The sequence below is a fragment of the Phascolarctos cinereus genome, unplaced genomic scaffold (assembly GCF_003287225.1).
Source record: "Phascolarctos cinereus isolate Bilbo 61053 unplaced genomic scaffold, phaCin_HiC Scaffold_5;HRSCAF=322, whole genome shotgun sequence".
In the NCBI taxonomy this organism is placed as follows: Eukaryota; Metazoa; Chordata; class Mammalia; order Diprotodontia; family Phascolarctidae; genus Phascolarctos; species Phascolarctos cinereus.
In genome coordinates, this window is record NW_027555958.1 from 362491565 (window position 1) to 362508592 (window position 17028).

At 36.2% G+C, this 17028-nt stretch overlaps 1 protein-coding gene across 4 annotated transcripts in view; it reads left to right on the top strand.

Annotated features, from left to right (window-relative positions):
* GPATCH2 (G-patch domain containing 2) overlaps positions 1 to 17028 on the top strand; it is a 270988-nt gene that overhangs the window by 14487 nt on the left and 239473 nt on the right. For all 4 annotated transcript variants that reach the window (XM_020982257.2, XM_020982256.2, XM_078156310.1 and 1 more), the window contains one exon: positions 7469 to 8182. In XM_020982257.2, the coding sequence (XP_020837916.1) occupies positions 7485 to 8182 (698 nt within the window). In that variant the 5' untranslated portion in view covers positions 7469 to 7484. The remainder of the gene's footprint in view (positions 1 to 7468; positions 8183 to 17028) is intronic.

Below are 17028 nucleotides of genomic sequence, written 5' to 3' on the forward strand. Positions count from 1 at the left end.
ATTTAACCCACTTGATTAGATTTTTTTTTTGTCATTACATCAAAGTCAAGTTATATCCACCCCCTTTATGTATACTCCTTTAACATGGTGTAATAACAATACAGTTCTCAAGAGTTGCAAGTGTCATCTTCCTTTGTAGGGATGTAAACAGTTTGCCCTTATTAACAACATATTGTATCTTTCTGTCCCATTGACCTTTTTATGTCTCTCTTGAGTCTTATATTTGAAGATAAAATTTTTTGTTGAGCTCTGGTCTTTTAACACGAAGGTATGGAAGTCCCTTATTTTGTTGAATATTCATCTCCTCCCCTGAAAGATCATGCTCATTTTTGCTGGGTAGTTGATCCTTGGTTGTAATCCAAGCTCCTTTGCCTTATAGAATATTGTATTCCACGACCTGCGGTCTTTTAATGTAGAAGCTGTAAGGTCCTGTGTAATCCTGACTGTAGTTCCGTGATATTTAAATTGTTTCTTTCTGGCTGCTTGCAGTATTTTTTCTTTGACCTGGTAATTTTAGAATTTGGCTACTATATTCCTTGGTGTTTTCAATTTGGGATCTCTTTCAGGAGGTGATTGGTAGATTCTTTCTATGGCTATTTTACCCTCTGGTTCTAGGACCTCAGAGTAGTTATCCTTCATGATTTCCTGACAGATACTGTCCAGGCTCTTTTTTTCATCATAATTTTCAGGTAGACCAATAATTTTTAAATTGTCTCTCCTGGATCTATTCTCCAGGTTAGTTGTTTTTGACATTTTCATCTGTTTTTTCGTTCTTTTGTTTTTGTTTGATTCTTGCTCTCTCATAGAGTCATTAGCTTCCATTTGCTCAATTCTGATTTTTAACACATTGTTTTTCTCTATTAGATTTTGTATCTCCTTCCCCATTTGGCCAACTGTATTTTTTAGGGACTTGTTTTTTTCAGTGTACTTTTTTTCCAGTTGGCCAATTGTATTTTTTAAAGATTTATTTTCTACAGTTAATTTTTGTCCTTCCTTTTCCATGCTATTGACTCTCTCTTGCATCCCTCTCATTTCATTTCTCGTTTTTTTCTTCTACCTCTCTCATTTGACTTTTACAATCCTTTAGCTCTTCTAAAAAGGCTTTTTGGGCTTCAGACCAGTTCATATTCTTTTTTGAGGTTCTAGATGTGGGTTTGTTGACAATGTTGTCCTCTTCAGAATTTCTGCCTTGATCTTCAACTCTTCTCATAATAAAAATCTATAGTACATTTCTTTTTGCTCATGGTGTTTGATTATTTCCTGGCCTCTAAAAAGATTTTGAGCTCTCCTGCTAGGGAGCAGAGTAGCACTGACCCAAGCTTCTTGTGTTGGGAGCCTAAGGCCTGGTCAATGGCTTTGTGTGCTGAGGCCTCCGATGTTGGCAGTTGGAGGTTGTAGGATTCTGGCAGCTTACCTGGTGTTGGACTGGAATTAGCAACACTGGAACTCCACGGGTAGGATTGGGTAGTATGGCCCCTGGAGATTTCCTTCTCAACCAGGCCTTTCCTTCTTTTTTTGCTTTCTTCAGCTCCTTTCAGATGGATGTTGTAGAGTGTTTATCCACCTGGGGCCACTTGGAGTGCTGCTTCCCTTAGTTTTGCTGAGGCACTGAGAAAGCCGGTTGCTGTAGAATGCCGAGGGCACCTGGTGGTTTTCTGAGTTGGTTTCCACCAGTTCCCACACCCTCAATGAGGCACTCAGGGGTCCAGGTGTTGGTATTTGCCTGCTCCAGGATCCCTTCCTGGTATGCTGAGGTGGGGCTTTCCACTAGCTTGCTGGGATGCCTCCCATTCTGTACTGCTCCCCTTCCCCCAAGGTAAGAGGGGCCTTTCCAGTTAATTCCTCAAGCTACCTGGGCTACTGGACTGCTGCACCCCATCTTTCTTCTTGTTCAGCTGTTCCAAGGTTTTTCCTGGGGTGATATTTTCTGGGCATTCAGGGGTTAATAGGGGAGGGTAAGAGAAACTCACCTCTTACTCCGCCATCTTGCCTCCCAGAAGCCTCCCAGAAGCAGAACTAATATATACTTTAGTTTAGGAAGGAATTACGCTAACTAAAGAATTTGAATTAAATATTTGAGACTTCAGTTTCTCTAGTTTACTTTTAGTTGAATATCTGATAGCTTAAAAACTTCCTTAGTGGGTTTAGTTAAACCTACTGTAATAATAGTTTTAGATCTTCCTTCAAATTTCTTTTCCCCTTTACTCTTTGGCCATGCATGTTAGAGAGTGTGAAACAGATAAAAACCATTCTTTGAATAATACAGAACAAAATAGCTTCTCCTTGAAGAAGCTGGCTTAATTTTTGCCAGACCTTGATTAAGGGTTAAATTAAAGGAATTAAAAGATTATTGAGCTGGCAGGGACCTCATATCATCTAGTCCAGGGCTTCCTAACCTTTTTTGTGCTATGGACCTCTTCTTAGAATTCTATTTTAAAAGCATAAAAAAGTATAGGATTATGAAGGAAACCAATTATATAGAAATGTAGTTAATACTTTTTTTTAAAAAGAAGTTCACAGACCTTAGATTAAGAGCTCCTAACCTAACCTAATAAAATTCCCTCATTTTACAGATGAAGAATCTGATGCTCAGGTTGTGACTTGGCCAGGGTCACATAGGTGGTAAGTGGTAGAATCTGGATTTGAACTAAATCTAGCACTCTTTCTTTAGATGCTGCTTTTCCCTGTGGGTAAATAACACAGAGAAATATTGACATGTTTATAGGAATGGTTTGTAGGTAGGAGAAATGTCTTTATCTGTGTGAAAACAAATTTTACAAAGTATCTAGTCAGTCAATAGGTGTTTATCAAATGATTACTATGTATCAGGCATAGTGCTAAGCATTTGAGATAAAAAAAGAAGGCAAAAACTCTCTGATCTGAGGAACCAGAATTCTCATGAGGTATACAATATGTAAATAACCCTTAACATACAAGATATAAACAGTTTAAATGGAAGATAATCTTAGAAGGAAAGCATTAGCAGTAGGGTTTGGTGGGGCTGAGATAGGCCTACAAAAGGTAGTATTTTTGTCCAGTCTTTAAAAAAATATTTTTACATTGAACTTATATATGCAATGGGCATTTGTGTACAAAAGAACACAAAATAAAAATTCTACATGAAACTAAATCTCCATTTCATCTCACTTGCTTTTTAAAAAGTACATAGCTTTTAAATGCTACTTTCAAAACTGTCCCCATTGTCAGTGCTTCCTTTTGAACTTCTGTTCTCTTCTTTGCATTAAAAAAGTAACTGATTCTCATTCATTCTCTCTCTCTTTCACTCCTTTCCCTTCACTTTCCCCTTCTCTTTCTTCTTCCTCCTCCTTCCCCCCCCCTCAGCATTGCTAAATTGCTTTGCATTTCAAATTTCCTGCTTAGCTCTGGTCTTTTGTTTTATCGGTAATACTTGACCACTCTCTATTCTGTTGGTGATTCTTTTTTATAAGCCTATCTCTTATGCTTTCTAATACTGTATTCCAAAATTTCTTGTCATTTATAGTAAAAGCAACTGGGTCTTATATGATCTTGATTAGAAGACCTTAGTTCTTAAATGCCTTTTTTTTTTTGAATGCTTGCAATGTTTTTTCTGTGACATGAGAGTTTGGGATTTTGACTGTAACATTCTCAGAATTTTCCAGGATTGCTTTTGAACTTCCCTGCAATAGTTGGGGCAGCTAGGTGGCGCATTGGATAGAGCACCAGCCCTGGAGGTCCATCCAATTTCCCAGATGTCTTTGGCTAAAAATATGATGTCTCTTTTTGTAATTATGATAGACCAAATGTGTGATGATGGAGTTCCATTCATAAAACTGAATTCTGGACACCAATTTGAGATCCCCACCTTAAAGTCATTAGAATCCTGTTGGTAGCTTGGCATAACCATTTTAATTGGCTGCCCTACTTACTATAAGGACATTTTTACAGTTATACTTAGTTTCCCCTACTTACTCCCATGAATGTACAATATAAAAATCTTCTTTCTTGGGGCAGCTCGGTGGATAGAGCACTGACTTTGGAGTCAAGAGGACCTCAGTTCAAATCAGGCCTCAGAAGCATAACACTCACTGGCTGAGTAACTCTGGGCAAGTCACTTAACCCCGATAGCCTCACTAACAAACAAAAAAAAAAAGGAAGAAGAAGAAGCAAGAGTCGATTCTTTCTATTTTTACCTTGCCCTTTACTTTGGATCTGGGCCATTTTTATTTGTGATTTCTTGAAATATCATGGCTAGCTTTAAAAAGAAAAGTTTTTAGGCTCAGATCAATGAGTCTTAAGTTATTTCTCCTTTACCTGTTTTCTCCTAATTTTCCAATCTTTTTATTTGGTTGTAGAGGAGTTTGTATTTGCCACAGGCAGAGCAACTTCTTCTTCCAAGTTTGGAGCAAGGAGGAAGGAGTTGAAATTGAACTTGAGGTGATTTGAAATGTAGAGTTGAACAAAAGTAAGAACATTCCACAAATGGCCTCTACTTTTTTTTTTTTTAATAAACCATGTGGTGAGAGGGTGAGATAGGGGCTTGAGAAGGTTAAGCATCTGAGATAAGGGTTCAATTGTGATAATATAGCACTAATCAAATGAGATAATAAGTGCAAAATGCTTTGCAAACCTTAAAGTATGTCATATAAATGTTATCTATTATTAAGTATACAGTAGATCTAGTCTGCAGAGTTGTTTGATTTCTTCTATCAGTACAGTCAGCAGCAAGTGTGTAGGAGTGGAACAGACTGGCTGATGATAGGAGTAGTCCAGGGTTGGGGTTTGTCAAGGTATGAGTTGCTAGGACATAGGGGTAAGAGACTTAAGGTAATAGAGTACAGTGTAAAGGTGGACTGTTTATCTAGAGTCATTATTTTGAAATGAGAAATGTAAGGCTAGATTGAGGTGATGGACTGAGAAAGCAGGGAGGGGTAGAATAACTGGACTTTGTAGTATGAATGGAGACTAAGTTTGAGATGAGACATAATGGACATGGAAGGATTATGGTCAGATAGAGGAATACTGGAGTCCTTTAACAAAGCACTTTCTTCATGTATTTAATATGATTAATAACATTATACCATACATTTGTACTCTCCTGATATAAATATTACTTAGTAACACTGTTCACCATATAGTATCCAAACCTCAATATAATATACATTTTCAAAATTAGCCTTGGTTACTATCTGTCTTTCAGAGACATTTGCTTATAACTGTTAAAAGTTCCTATGCAGTAAGTAATAACTCTTGTAATTATATTCTGAAATACCAGAAATGGAGACATTGAAGAAACATAGATTTGCACTTAGAATGTTCATATTTTTAAGGTTTCTTTTTTTGTTAACTGTATCACAAAGTCTTATTTGAGAAAATGTCTTTAGGATAAAATGTTTCAGTATAATGGCCTTCTTCTGATGCTTCCACCTAACTGCCAAAGCAAATGAAATAAATGAGTTATTGATCTTGTGATGTTCTCTTATAATGACTTTATTTCTGTCAGGCCAATAGATGCCAATTTAACCCGAGAGATGTTGTTGAAGCAACTTGACATTTACTGACTGTAATATTACTTTACTTTTAAGAGGGATCCTGCTAAGTGTGGACATTGAAAAGAATTCAGTTGTTGGGAACCAAGATAGTGCATAATTTGGACAATAAATTATGCTTTCATAAATGAAGTTTTTCACATGTGTATTTTGGATTTTTAACCTGTTGGTGAAACTAAAAAATAAGAAATCAATCAGTAGATGAACAAAATTTGATTGGCATAGTAATGTATTGAGATTTATGCTAGTATTTGGTCATTTAACTTACATCTGATCTTTCGTATTATTTGTTTCTCTTTTTCTCTTGGTTGAGGGGGTATAATATTACATTTATCTTTCACAATTTGATTGGGGTCCTATAAAAGAGTTCTGCTTTCAGCCTTTTTCTTGTTGGCTATAATCTGTTTTATCTTAATTGCATTGTCAAGTTACTTTTAATATGATCAGACTTTAAAAGTAGCTGAACTCAATTGCTCTTAGGTGGTGGTAGTGATTTTGACTTTTCTTGTTTGAGGAGACCCCAAAATACTTTCTCCTTCTTCCACTTGGTATTTCTGTGACATTTGACAAGTCCTTTAACCTCATTCTGCTTGAGTATCCTTAAAAGGAGGAGGTTGGACTAGATATCCTACTGTCCTATATGTTCTCTTCTTGTTCTTAAGAGGAACTATAAAAATATTTTAACCTAAGTTGAAACACTGGCTAATCCCCTGTTACCATTTGAAACTGAGCATTTACCCAGTAAGAAAAAGTGTCAGTCAGCAAATGAAAAGTAACTAAGTATAGGTAACATGCCCTTTCTAGACCCTATTTCTGTGGATGTAAAAATGGGTGAATAGGTTGTTGGCTTTTGAGAAGAATATGTTGAGACACAACTGTGTTTATTAATTTATATATAGTGTTTAAATTTCTCTTTGTGCCACTATGACTTCAACTTGAATTTATTACAAAGAAGAAATGTTTATACATAGGTTGATCTCTAATAAACAGATTGAAGAAAAACACTATGAATAATTACCATGTTGTCTGTGTTTATAGTAAGAATTAGAAGCATAATTATTACCAGACAATAGCTAATGGGGGGAGGGAGATCATTTATTTGGCTTTGAATTATGGCCAGAAACATAGTTATCTACTATTCATTTAGTCCTGACCCTTGAATGACTTAGCCTTACTATCTCAGTAGGTAATGTTTTAAAAAGAAAGTCTCAACATAGCATTCAATATGGAAGATTTCAGATTATAAAGTACAGTAAAAATATTGAACAAATTTAGAACAATAAAAATATAGATTCAACTTGAATATAATTTCTTTTTCTCTGAGTATGTGATTCATGTGATTATTTGCATAAGGAAAAAAACTGATCAGTCTAGCAAATGATTGTCTAGATGCTATCATCCTCCATGACAATAATAAACAATTGGCAGTAGTTCATGGGGGTGGGAAGAAGGAGTACATTGTGAAATGTGTAGAGGAGTCTGTGCTTTCCTCCTGACCTAGAAAGAAGTAGAGATGAGCATGGAGGCTATCTCTAGTGTGGTAAGAAATTGGTTTCAGGTGACATGCAGGAGAACAGGCTAAGCAGAATAGGTGCAATTTTTACCATTGTGTAGGTACTTTAGTTGAGGGAAAATGTTCAACTGGAACTTTTACACTTATGCTACTTTTAGTCTATTTTAAATGGTTCTTTTATTGTTTAATAAGAGAACCACTAAATCAGAAGAGAAAGGGATTTAAAATTGAGTCATAGTAAATATGTAAATGTGCAAAATCTGTATTTCACACCCTGACAAGGAAAATGAAATAGCTTTACTGTCATTCCTTTATAATGACTTACTGACATATTTAATTCAGTTTAGAGAAAGAGCCTGATTGGCATATAAAATTGAATTCTTTAGGTTGATTACTTCCTTTCTTTTTTCTTCCCCTAAATTTGCAGGCATTTTAGTCGAACTATGGAGGAACTGGTTCACGATCTTGTCTCAGCCCTAGAGGAAAGTTCGGAACAAGCCAGAGGAGGATTTGCAGACCCAGGAGATCATTCTCGAAGTATGACTTGCCCCCTGAAACGCCAGGCAAGGAAAAGGAGAGGGAGAAAACGGCGGTCCTATAATGCTCATCCTCCTTGGGAGACAGGCCACTGTTTAAGTGAAGGTTCAGACTCCAGTTTAGAGGAACCAAGCAAGGACTACAGAGAGAACCACAATAATAAGAAGAAAGATCACAGTGACTCTGATGACCACATGTTAGTAGCAAAGCGCAAACCATCATCCAACCTAAATAATATTAGAGGTAAACGACCCTTATGGCATGAGTCAGATCTTGCTGTAGATAATTTAGGTAACAGAACACTCCGTAGAAGAAGAAAGGTGAAACGCATGGCAATAGATCCACCGTCTGAAATCTCTAACCCTCTGACACTGCCCCAGCAGCATGAAAATAGAGATCAAGAAATGGACAATGACTGTAGGTCTTACCAACACCAAGAATTCAGTAAAAACAAAGTAAAAAAAAGGAAATTAAAAATCACTAGACAAGGACTGAAAATACAAGACGATGGAGTGGTTTGGGAAAGTGAAGAATTGGTCCAAGTCAATAAGGATAAAATGGAATATGAAGAACAAAAAGGCTCAGATGAGATCATGAGTGAAAGGTGATTTTATTTTTCAAATTCTCTTAAATATGAATTATTTAGTCTTTCATGTTTTTCAGTTTCATTGAATATATGTGCATTTTGCTGAAATAGTTTCAAAATGTATCTTAAAATATGCTAAGATTTGTATCTCTTTGTTTAATTAGGAAGTGCATATTTCTTAATGTGATAAGCAGTTTGATTTGTTACAATTATTTTATTAATTTTATCTGCTTTGGACTCAAAGTCCAGTTTCTGTGTCAAATAGAATTCTCATAGTCAGTTATCTAATCATGTATTTGCTTACTTGTTGATAACTTTTATGTTTTGATACTTTATTGATCACAATTTATCAGAGCATTCTATCTAAAATAACAAATAGGTAGACCATTTCTGCTCATGTTGTAAAATGGACACAAAAAGTCTACAAGTTTTGAGGAGTACTGATGGTCTCTAAATTGCCGCATCAAATTTACAGCACAGAAACACCTGAATTTGCCATTAGAAAAGAATGGGGGAAAGAGTGCTCATTTGGCAGTTGGTTTCAACTATCTATTCTAGACAACAGATTATAATTGCCACAATTACAATTGTCTCTAAATAGATTTTAAATGCCACAACTATAATTATTGCTAAACTCTATTTTTATAGCACAGAAGAGGTAAGTCATTCTTCCACTGCACGAAAGTACTGTTTCCTTTAAGTCCTGGAGAGATTGGCCAATGTGCATATTATTCAATATATGTGTATATTAAAGTTGAATGTAGAACTGTTGCCTTGCAGATTAAAAAAAAAGGTCTGGGACAGTTACAGTTAGATTTACATCATTGTTTCCTAAGAAGTATCTTTTGTGACTTGGAAGCATGCAGATGAAGGACTGAGCATAATCTGCCGATTTGCAGAAGGGAAATATACACGTTCTTTTCAGCTTCTCTTCTGTTTTGCTATTTGATAACACAAGAAGGATATGCAAATATATTCATAGAAGCTTATTGTAGTCTTTCTAGGATTTATTCTGATTGAAAATCTAGATCATTTATTTGTTTTCAGTCTAGACCTCATTAATGTAGGAACTCTAGTATGGAAGCTCTCTTGGGATGCGGGTGGGCAGTCTATCTGCTGCTTGTGGAGACAGACCCGGTGGGGCTCATAAAACGTACATGACGTGGCTGCTAAACTGGTTTGTGTCAAAGGCAGGACTCACACTCAGATCTCTCAGCTCTGAAGCCAACACCTTGATGACTGCTGCCACAGTGCCTCTTGTGTGTTTACACTGTTCTTGGAAAGAGTTGGCACTGAATTGGTGATAAGTATTTGAATGGAAAGCATTATCTAGAGTATTTTGTTATGTTACCTGGTCTCTTCTTAAGGAGCAATAGCATTCTTGTACCGATTCACTTCCGTTTTTATTCAGCAAACTTTTAGGTCGGTTGTGTGTAGGGCACTATAGTGGAGTCAGTATTATCTTTGTAGTAGAATAATCATGATATTAATAATTCGCTATTATGGTGAATAACAGTAAATTATAGTGCCATGAATTTTACAAAGCATAGCAGCTTTGTGAAGGAGGTATTATTAGCAGACGAGGAAACTAAGTCTTGGAGATAGGAAACAACTTGATTGTGGTTAAGTAGCTTTTAAAAAGTCTCCAGGTTAGTAAAAAATCCCCTACTAAATCAGTGGTCTTTTTTTTTTCAGTCCTCTTAGTAGCTGATCTCTGAAAGTATTGATAATGTTAACTTCTTGCCTATTCTATCTTTTCTTGGCTTCAGTGACATTTCTAGCTCCCAGTTTTCTCCCTACTTGTCTTTCTCAGTCTTCTTTTCTAGATCTTCATCCATTTCTTGTCCCTTAACTGTGGATGTCACCCAAGCTTTGTGTTAGACCTTCTTCCTTTTTCTCATTACTTCTTTTATTTTTCCAGCCAAAGACAAGGTTTATTAGAACATCCATCATACTCGGCAGACTCTTAAGCAGTCTGAACATTAAGCTATTGGCTAGATTATAAGAATCTAAACCGTGGCTAGATTTTAAGAATCTAAGCAGTGGCTAGATTTTAGGAATCTGAGCAGTGGCTAGATTACAAGAATCCCAGCTTCTCTTTACTTCTTTGGCAATCTCCTCTTCTCTAATGGGTTCAGATTGCATTTCTACACAGATAACTCCCAAATTTATATCCAACCCCAATCTCCCTTTTGGACTTGTGTATCATATTGCCAATTACTGGATATTTCAACCCCATTATTCCCCAAATGAATGTAATTTATCTTGCCACAACCAAACCCACTTTTTTTCAAACTTTCCAATTCCTATTGGGGATACTATTGTTTTTAAAATCACTTAGATTTACTTATGAGAATAATAAATATTTAACACCCCTCAAAACTTAATACGTTGTTTATGCTATGTTTGAGAGGAACACATCATTTGAGGCTAGCCCCTCATGATATGAGTGGCTTGAGCCCAGCAGCAGAAGGGAAGGGCTTGGTGGTAAGAGGGATCCTTCAAGCAAAGCCTAGCACAAGAACAGTCCTGTAGTATCTTGAAGGAAGGATCTTGTCTGGTCCACTGCACTCAGGACCAGGCAGGCCTTGCCTATGCCATTCAGTTGCAGAGTTTGACCCAGCCTGGGTACTGAGATGGATGAGATGATCAAACCAAGGAAAACTCTGAATATCATCAGGAAATAACATGATTTGAGAAATGCATTTGGGATAATGACTATATAACAAGTCAAGGTAAAGCCAAGGGGGGGAGCAATGTCCTAGTCATAAGGACTGCAGGAGTACCTGGAAGAAATGAAATAAGAGACACAGAATGGAAAAGCTGGAGAGGAAAGAATGGCAAGGAAAATTGACATCTGAGAATAGAGGGAGGAAAATTTCATCTAAAAACTGTATATCCTGAAAATTAGAGTGAGCCAGACAGGAAATGACATAATGAAAAAAATAAAACCAAGAGAAAAAAATAGAAAAATATATTAGAAATATAATAATCAAAAACAACTGACCTCGAAAATAGGCCAAGGAAGAAAGAATTATGGAATCTAAGAATTACTGGGCTATATGAAAACTGTGATTAAAAATAAAAAGTATGGATATCATGTTTCAAAAAATGATAAATGAACATTCAGAAATCAGAACCACAGGGCAAAGGGAAAGTATAAGGAATCTGCTGGTCATCTCTTGAAAGAAGACTTAGAATGAAAAGTCCCAGGAATGCTGTAGCCAAAATCCAGAGCTTCCAAGTCAAATAGAGAGTACAACAGGCAGCCAAAAAGGAGGTCAGGTACCAAAAAGCTTTAATAATGATCACACAAAACTTAGCAGATGCCAAGATAAAGGAGCGCAGTGCTTGGAATATAATATCCTAATATCTTTAAAGGTCATAGAGAAAGGTAAAAATGACAAAGTCTGTGGATGGTTTTGTTCTGTTTTAATGGAAGACAAAAATGGGATGGAGGGGGCTGCTAGGTGGCACAGTGGATAGAGCACCGGCCCTGAAGTCAGGGAAGACCTGAGTTCAAATGTGGCCTCAGACCAAATACTTGACACATACTAGCTGTGTGACCCTGGGCAAGTCACTTAATCCCAATTGCCTAAAAAGCAAAAAACAAACAAACAGAAATGGGATGGATAGAACCCCAGACTGGAGAAGGAAGGAAGAAGGTGAGAAAATAGCTATTGCATAATAGAGGTAGATAAAGTTACATATTCATGGAAGAATAGATGGGAAGAATGGGCATCCAATGAACTTCACCTTCACTGGACCAAATAAAGGAAGATTGAACATAATTTCTCTGTTTCTGTCTCTCTGTTTTTTCTCTGGCTATGCCTCCTCCCCTATGTCTCTGTGTCTCTCTCTCTTTCACATACATTTCATTGCAGGAATATATTAAACTCAAAATGAAAGCTGGAGAGGACAAGGACAAGGGTGGAGCTAAAGAAGGGTCTAAGAAGGAGGAAAGATAGTCATGGGAATACTTATAAGCAAAACAAAACTCAAATGTTGTGGGGATGAACATGAAGTTGGATTTAAAAGGAAAGAAATTGGGATGGGTGAAGTGAAAGAAAAAAGCTGCAACAGACAGGGAACAGGTTATTTCACTTAGAAGACCACAGATATTAGGCAAACCTCTGTTTTGCCATCCTTCTTGTTTGTGAAGGTGGAGGTAGAAGGAGGGCACGGGGATCAATGAGAAGAAAAAATACAGGAGGACAGGATGGACACAACAGAAATTATTGTGAATATGAATGAGATGAATTCGCCCATAAAACAAAAGAGCAGAAAGGGTTAGAAAAGATAATCCAATACTATGTTGTTTATAAGAAATACACTTGAAACACAAGTAGACACTGAGGTCCTTGAGATCAGAGACAGTTTTCTACCTTTCTTTTTATCCCTGGTGGTTAGCATAGTCTTTGTCAGTTAATTAATGATTGTTGACTAGATAATTTAAAAGAAAAGTTAATTGAATGGGAAGGAAAAATAGATAATAAAACTATAAGAGTGGAGCAGACCTTTCAGAACTAGACAAATCTAACCAAAAGAACCAAGAAAGAAGTTAAGGACTTCAGAAAAAATATACCAGACTGATCTCTGGCCATTACTGAATGGGGAGAGAAAAGAATTTTTGTACCTCTCAAGTATACATGGCACCTTTATAAAAATAGAGAATAAATTAGAGAACGAAGACCTCACCAAAAATACAGAAAAGAAGAAATATTAAGCACATCATTTGCTGATCACAGTGCATTAAAATTATATTCAATAAAGGTCCCTTAAAAAAGAGAATGTGAGAATATTCATAAACATTGACTGAAATACTTCATGATGGTATCTGATTTATTTACAAAACACTTTACTAACTTCATCTCTGGTATAGGTCTGATTCCATCTTTCTTTTTTTTTTCTTTTTTTTGTGTGTGAGACAGTTGGGGTTAAGTGACTTGCCTAGGGTCATACAGCTAATAAGTATCATGTATCTGAGGCTGGATTTGAACTCAGTTCCTCCTCACCCCAGGGCCGTTGCTCTATCCACTACACCACCTAGCTGCCCCGATTCCATATTTCTTACAGAAGCCATCATATAGTTATTACAAGATGAAAATTCTAATGACCCCCTCCAAATATAGGTCAGTTATGTATTTATATGTCTAATTTATGTTTATCATATATAATATATTTATATATCTAATAATATGTTTATATAACAAATTCACAATTTGTATTGGAAAAAAAACTATACGATTACAAGTAATAAGGTATATTTGTTGAGGAACAAAAAGGCTATGCCAAATAGTCCCTAAGATATAAAGAGCAATTAATTCATCAATGTAAGATTATCGAACAAGCTACCCCAGAGTGCCATAACATTTTTTCTCTTTTATTATCACAAAGTCTTTGATTTAGCTCACTTCTTCTAGCTTATTTATGTATTGAAATACATAAAACAAGTCCAAACAGTGAAAACACTTAAGTGACATCTTCCAAGAAGAGAGTTCATACTTGTTATGGTTCTACAGGCATAAAACCGTTATTACTCCTGAATTGAACTGACTTTTGCTTTCAGGTCATAGAGGGAGCTATCCCAAAACATTGTATAATCACTTGATATATCTGGATGAAATACGGATATATTTCTCTATATTAACTACTTAAACTCATGGAAACTTTTCCCAGTGGTATCAAAATATCTTTTGGACTCAATAAGTATAAAATTCTTAATGTGTGCCAAGGAAGAATAGAAACTACATACTTTGAGATAGCATTCAGAAGTCAAATAAGACCATTAGATAAACATATTAGAGCAATTAACACCTTTATATTATCCTTAATGTATACTTTTGTCATGGAAGAATAGATGACAGCCAATTTAGAAATCTAAACAAAAAGCCATAAAATGTTACCTAAACCAGGCAGCTATATTCCTCTTTTTAAACAGGGGAAATGGAAAGAATAGAACTAACCCGAATTCTTAGGGCATATGTAGGTTAATTATTCAAAGAAATAATTTTGGAATGAGCAGACTTCTTTCCCAAATCCATAATAAAAGGCAGACAGTAGGTAGATGCCCCTTTTTTGAATGCTATATACCTGAAAACCACTTAATTCCAGACAATGCCTATGAAATAGCTAAGATTCAAGAGCAGAATCAATAGATGCCACAGGGGCCAAATACACATGGACCACAACTCAAGCAACAATATGTTGAGAAGGAAGCATCAAACAAATGACTGTCATGTGTAATGCAAATTTTACAATAAAATGGTAGAAATAGCAATATTACTGTAAGTTGTAAAAATTTAGCATCTATAAGACACCTAGAAAGATACTATCAGGTGGCTAAAATTATACACCAGAAGCTTGCCATCCTATATATACTAAAAAGAAAAGAAATGCCTATACTACAAATACAGGCCCTCAAAATATCCTTGAGAATTCAGCAAATAAACTCTTAACAGACCCAGAGCATTCTTATAGAAAGGACTGTTGTTTATAGTTGCCCTGACTTAACATTTAACCATAAAAATTTAAGAACAGTTTTAATAGATGTGGCCTTATCAACCATTCATAATTTCTAAACTATATTAAATGAAAAACTTTCAGGATATAATGACATGGCAGAAGAAATTAAAACTATTTAGAACAGGATAAAGTGCATCTCTGTTTGCTGTTTGAATTATTCTGAAGATGCTTTCACTATATCTACTGAATATGAGCTTATATTCTATCTCATTACTTTTTTCAGTTACAAAAGGCAGTCATTTTATCCACTTGTACAGTAGTCCCTATAAGATTAAATATGAAAGAATAATAATAGGATAGTAATTTGACCTTGTATTGTTTCTATCTGAACCTCATCAAAAAAATGAGAAAAATGAAATATTAGTAGGGATTTTAATCATCATCATGTCCTTAAGGAATCCTCTTATCTTAAGACTCTAGCTAATTGTAACTTCAACCATCCTCTCCTGCCCACCACCCCAAACTTCAACTTCACTTATCTTCTGGTTCAGTCTCTATTGCCTTCAAAAATCTTCATCCCTTATTATTTATTTTTTAAATTATCTTTTATTCTTAATTTGATAAGCCAAATAAAATGACCACTTTTGTATTTAAAAAGTAGAGTGATGAGGATCACACACAAAACCACAAATCTGATATGTACAACTTATCTTACTAAGTATATGATACTTTCAGTAGGTTACTTTTGCTCTAATCTAATTGTATTTCTTTCTGAACTTCCTGCCATTCACTTTTCTACGTTAAAAAAATGCTTTGATGATTCTTTCTTCTTTTTTTTTTTTTGACAATACTATTTCTAGCCTGTCTCCTTTCCATTCTCCTCTTTGGGAAAGAAAGAAAAGAAAACCCATGTTACAGATGTCCAGTGTCAAGCAAACCAAATCCACACACTAGTCATGTCCAAAATATGTATGTTTCATTCTGTACATTGAATCTCTATCATCCTTTAAAAACCTTCACTTGTCCCCACCATCCCCTCAAGCTGTCATCCTATAGCTTTCCTTCCTTTTTCAGTTAAACCCTTTCCTCTTTCAAACTTCCCTATTTCAAAGGCATTGACACTTGTTCAGTCTTCAGAGTTTGTTATCTCAGCATTATTCGCAGCTCCTTACTTTCCCTCACCTCATATAGTCAGTTGTCTGGTTAATCTTGTCATTTCTATCTCCATAACATCTTGCATCCAACTTCTTTCTATTCATATAGCTACCACTTCAGCTTGGGTCCTCATGACTTCTTGCCTAGATTACTGCAATAGCCTTCCAATTAGTCTCTCTACCTCTTAGATTTTTGACACAATGCTTCAGCTGCCATCTCCCCCAGGAACTTCCCGTATAGGCTGGGGCCTCCTAATTCTGGAATCTTCCTGTGTCCCTGTGATCTCAATCTGGAGCATCCCTCTGGCATGCTGGCCCCCTCTTCTTATTGGTGAGTTCCTCCCAAGGATTTCATCTTGGGGAGGGTCCAAGACCAGCCTACCTTCAGTACCCTTCTAGCTCTGCTTCTGACTTTCTAGACTTTGACACCATGCCCCTGCATGATTACCTTCCCCTCCTTACCCATACTTTTTAGCCCCTTTTTATGTTTTGACCTCCTCCATTAGAATGCAAACTCCTTGAAGTCAGGGATTCTTTCTTTTTGCTTGTATTTATATCCCGATAGCGTCTGATTCATAGGAAGTGCTTAAAAATATTTGTTGACTTGCTTACCTTAGGTCTTTTCCCACTATACACTGCTGCCAAAGTGATTTTCTTTAAATGTCCCTTAACTTCAGTAGCTCCTATTGCTATATACATTTGTCTGCTAAGTTTTAATCCCTTCACAATCTGGCCCTGACTTATTTTTTTTCATCCTCATTGTATATTGCTTCCTTTCTGCATTCTGCTACCCAGCCCAACTGGCCCTCTCTTTGTTTTCGTGGACCACCTTCTCTGTTTGTGCATTTTCCCTAGCCACCTTCCTCACTTGTTTTCTTCCTCACCTACACCTAATGGAATCCCTCTCCTCTTTGGAGACAGCACTCATCACTGCGTTCTTACTTGCAGCTTTCATTTCTCCCAATTGCAAGTGTCCTCCTTCTCAGACTGCCTCTTACTCAAATACTTTCTGTTTATTTATATTCTCTTCATCTTAATTCTGTATATGCTTATCAATGCAGTTGTTGTCTCTCAAACACCTTTTGACTAGGAATTATTTCGTTCTTTGTATCTGTATTCCCCAGCATCTAGCACACAGTAAGCACTTCATAACTGCTTATTGATTGACTTAACAGCCAGTGCAGATTGTAGAAGAAAGCATTAGCAACTTCACTGCAAGATGCCAAAATGCTGAAGACCTAGGTA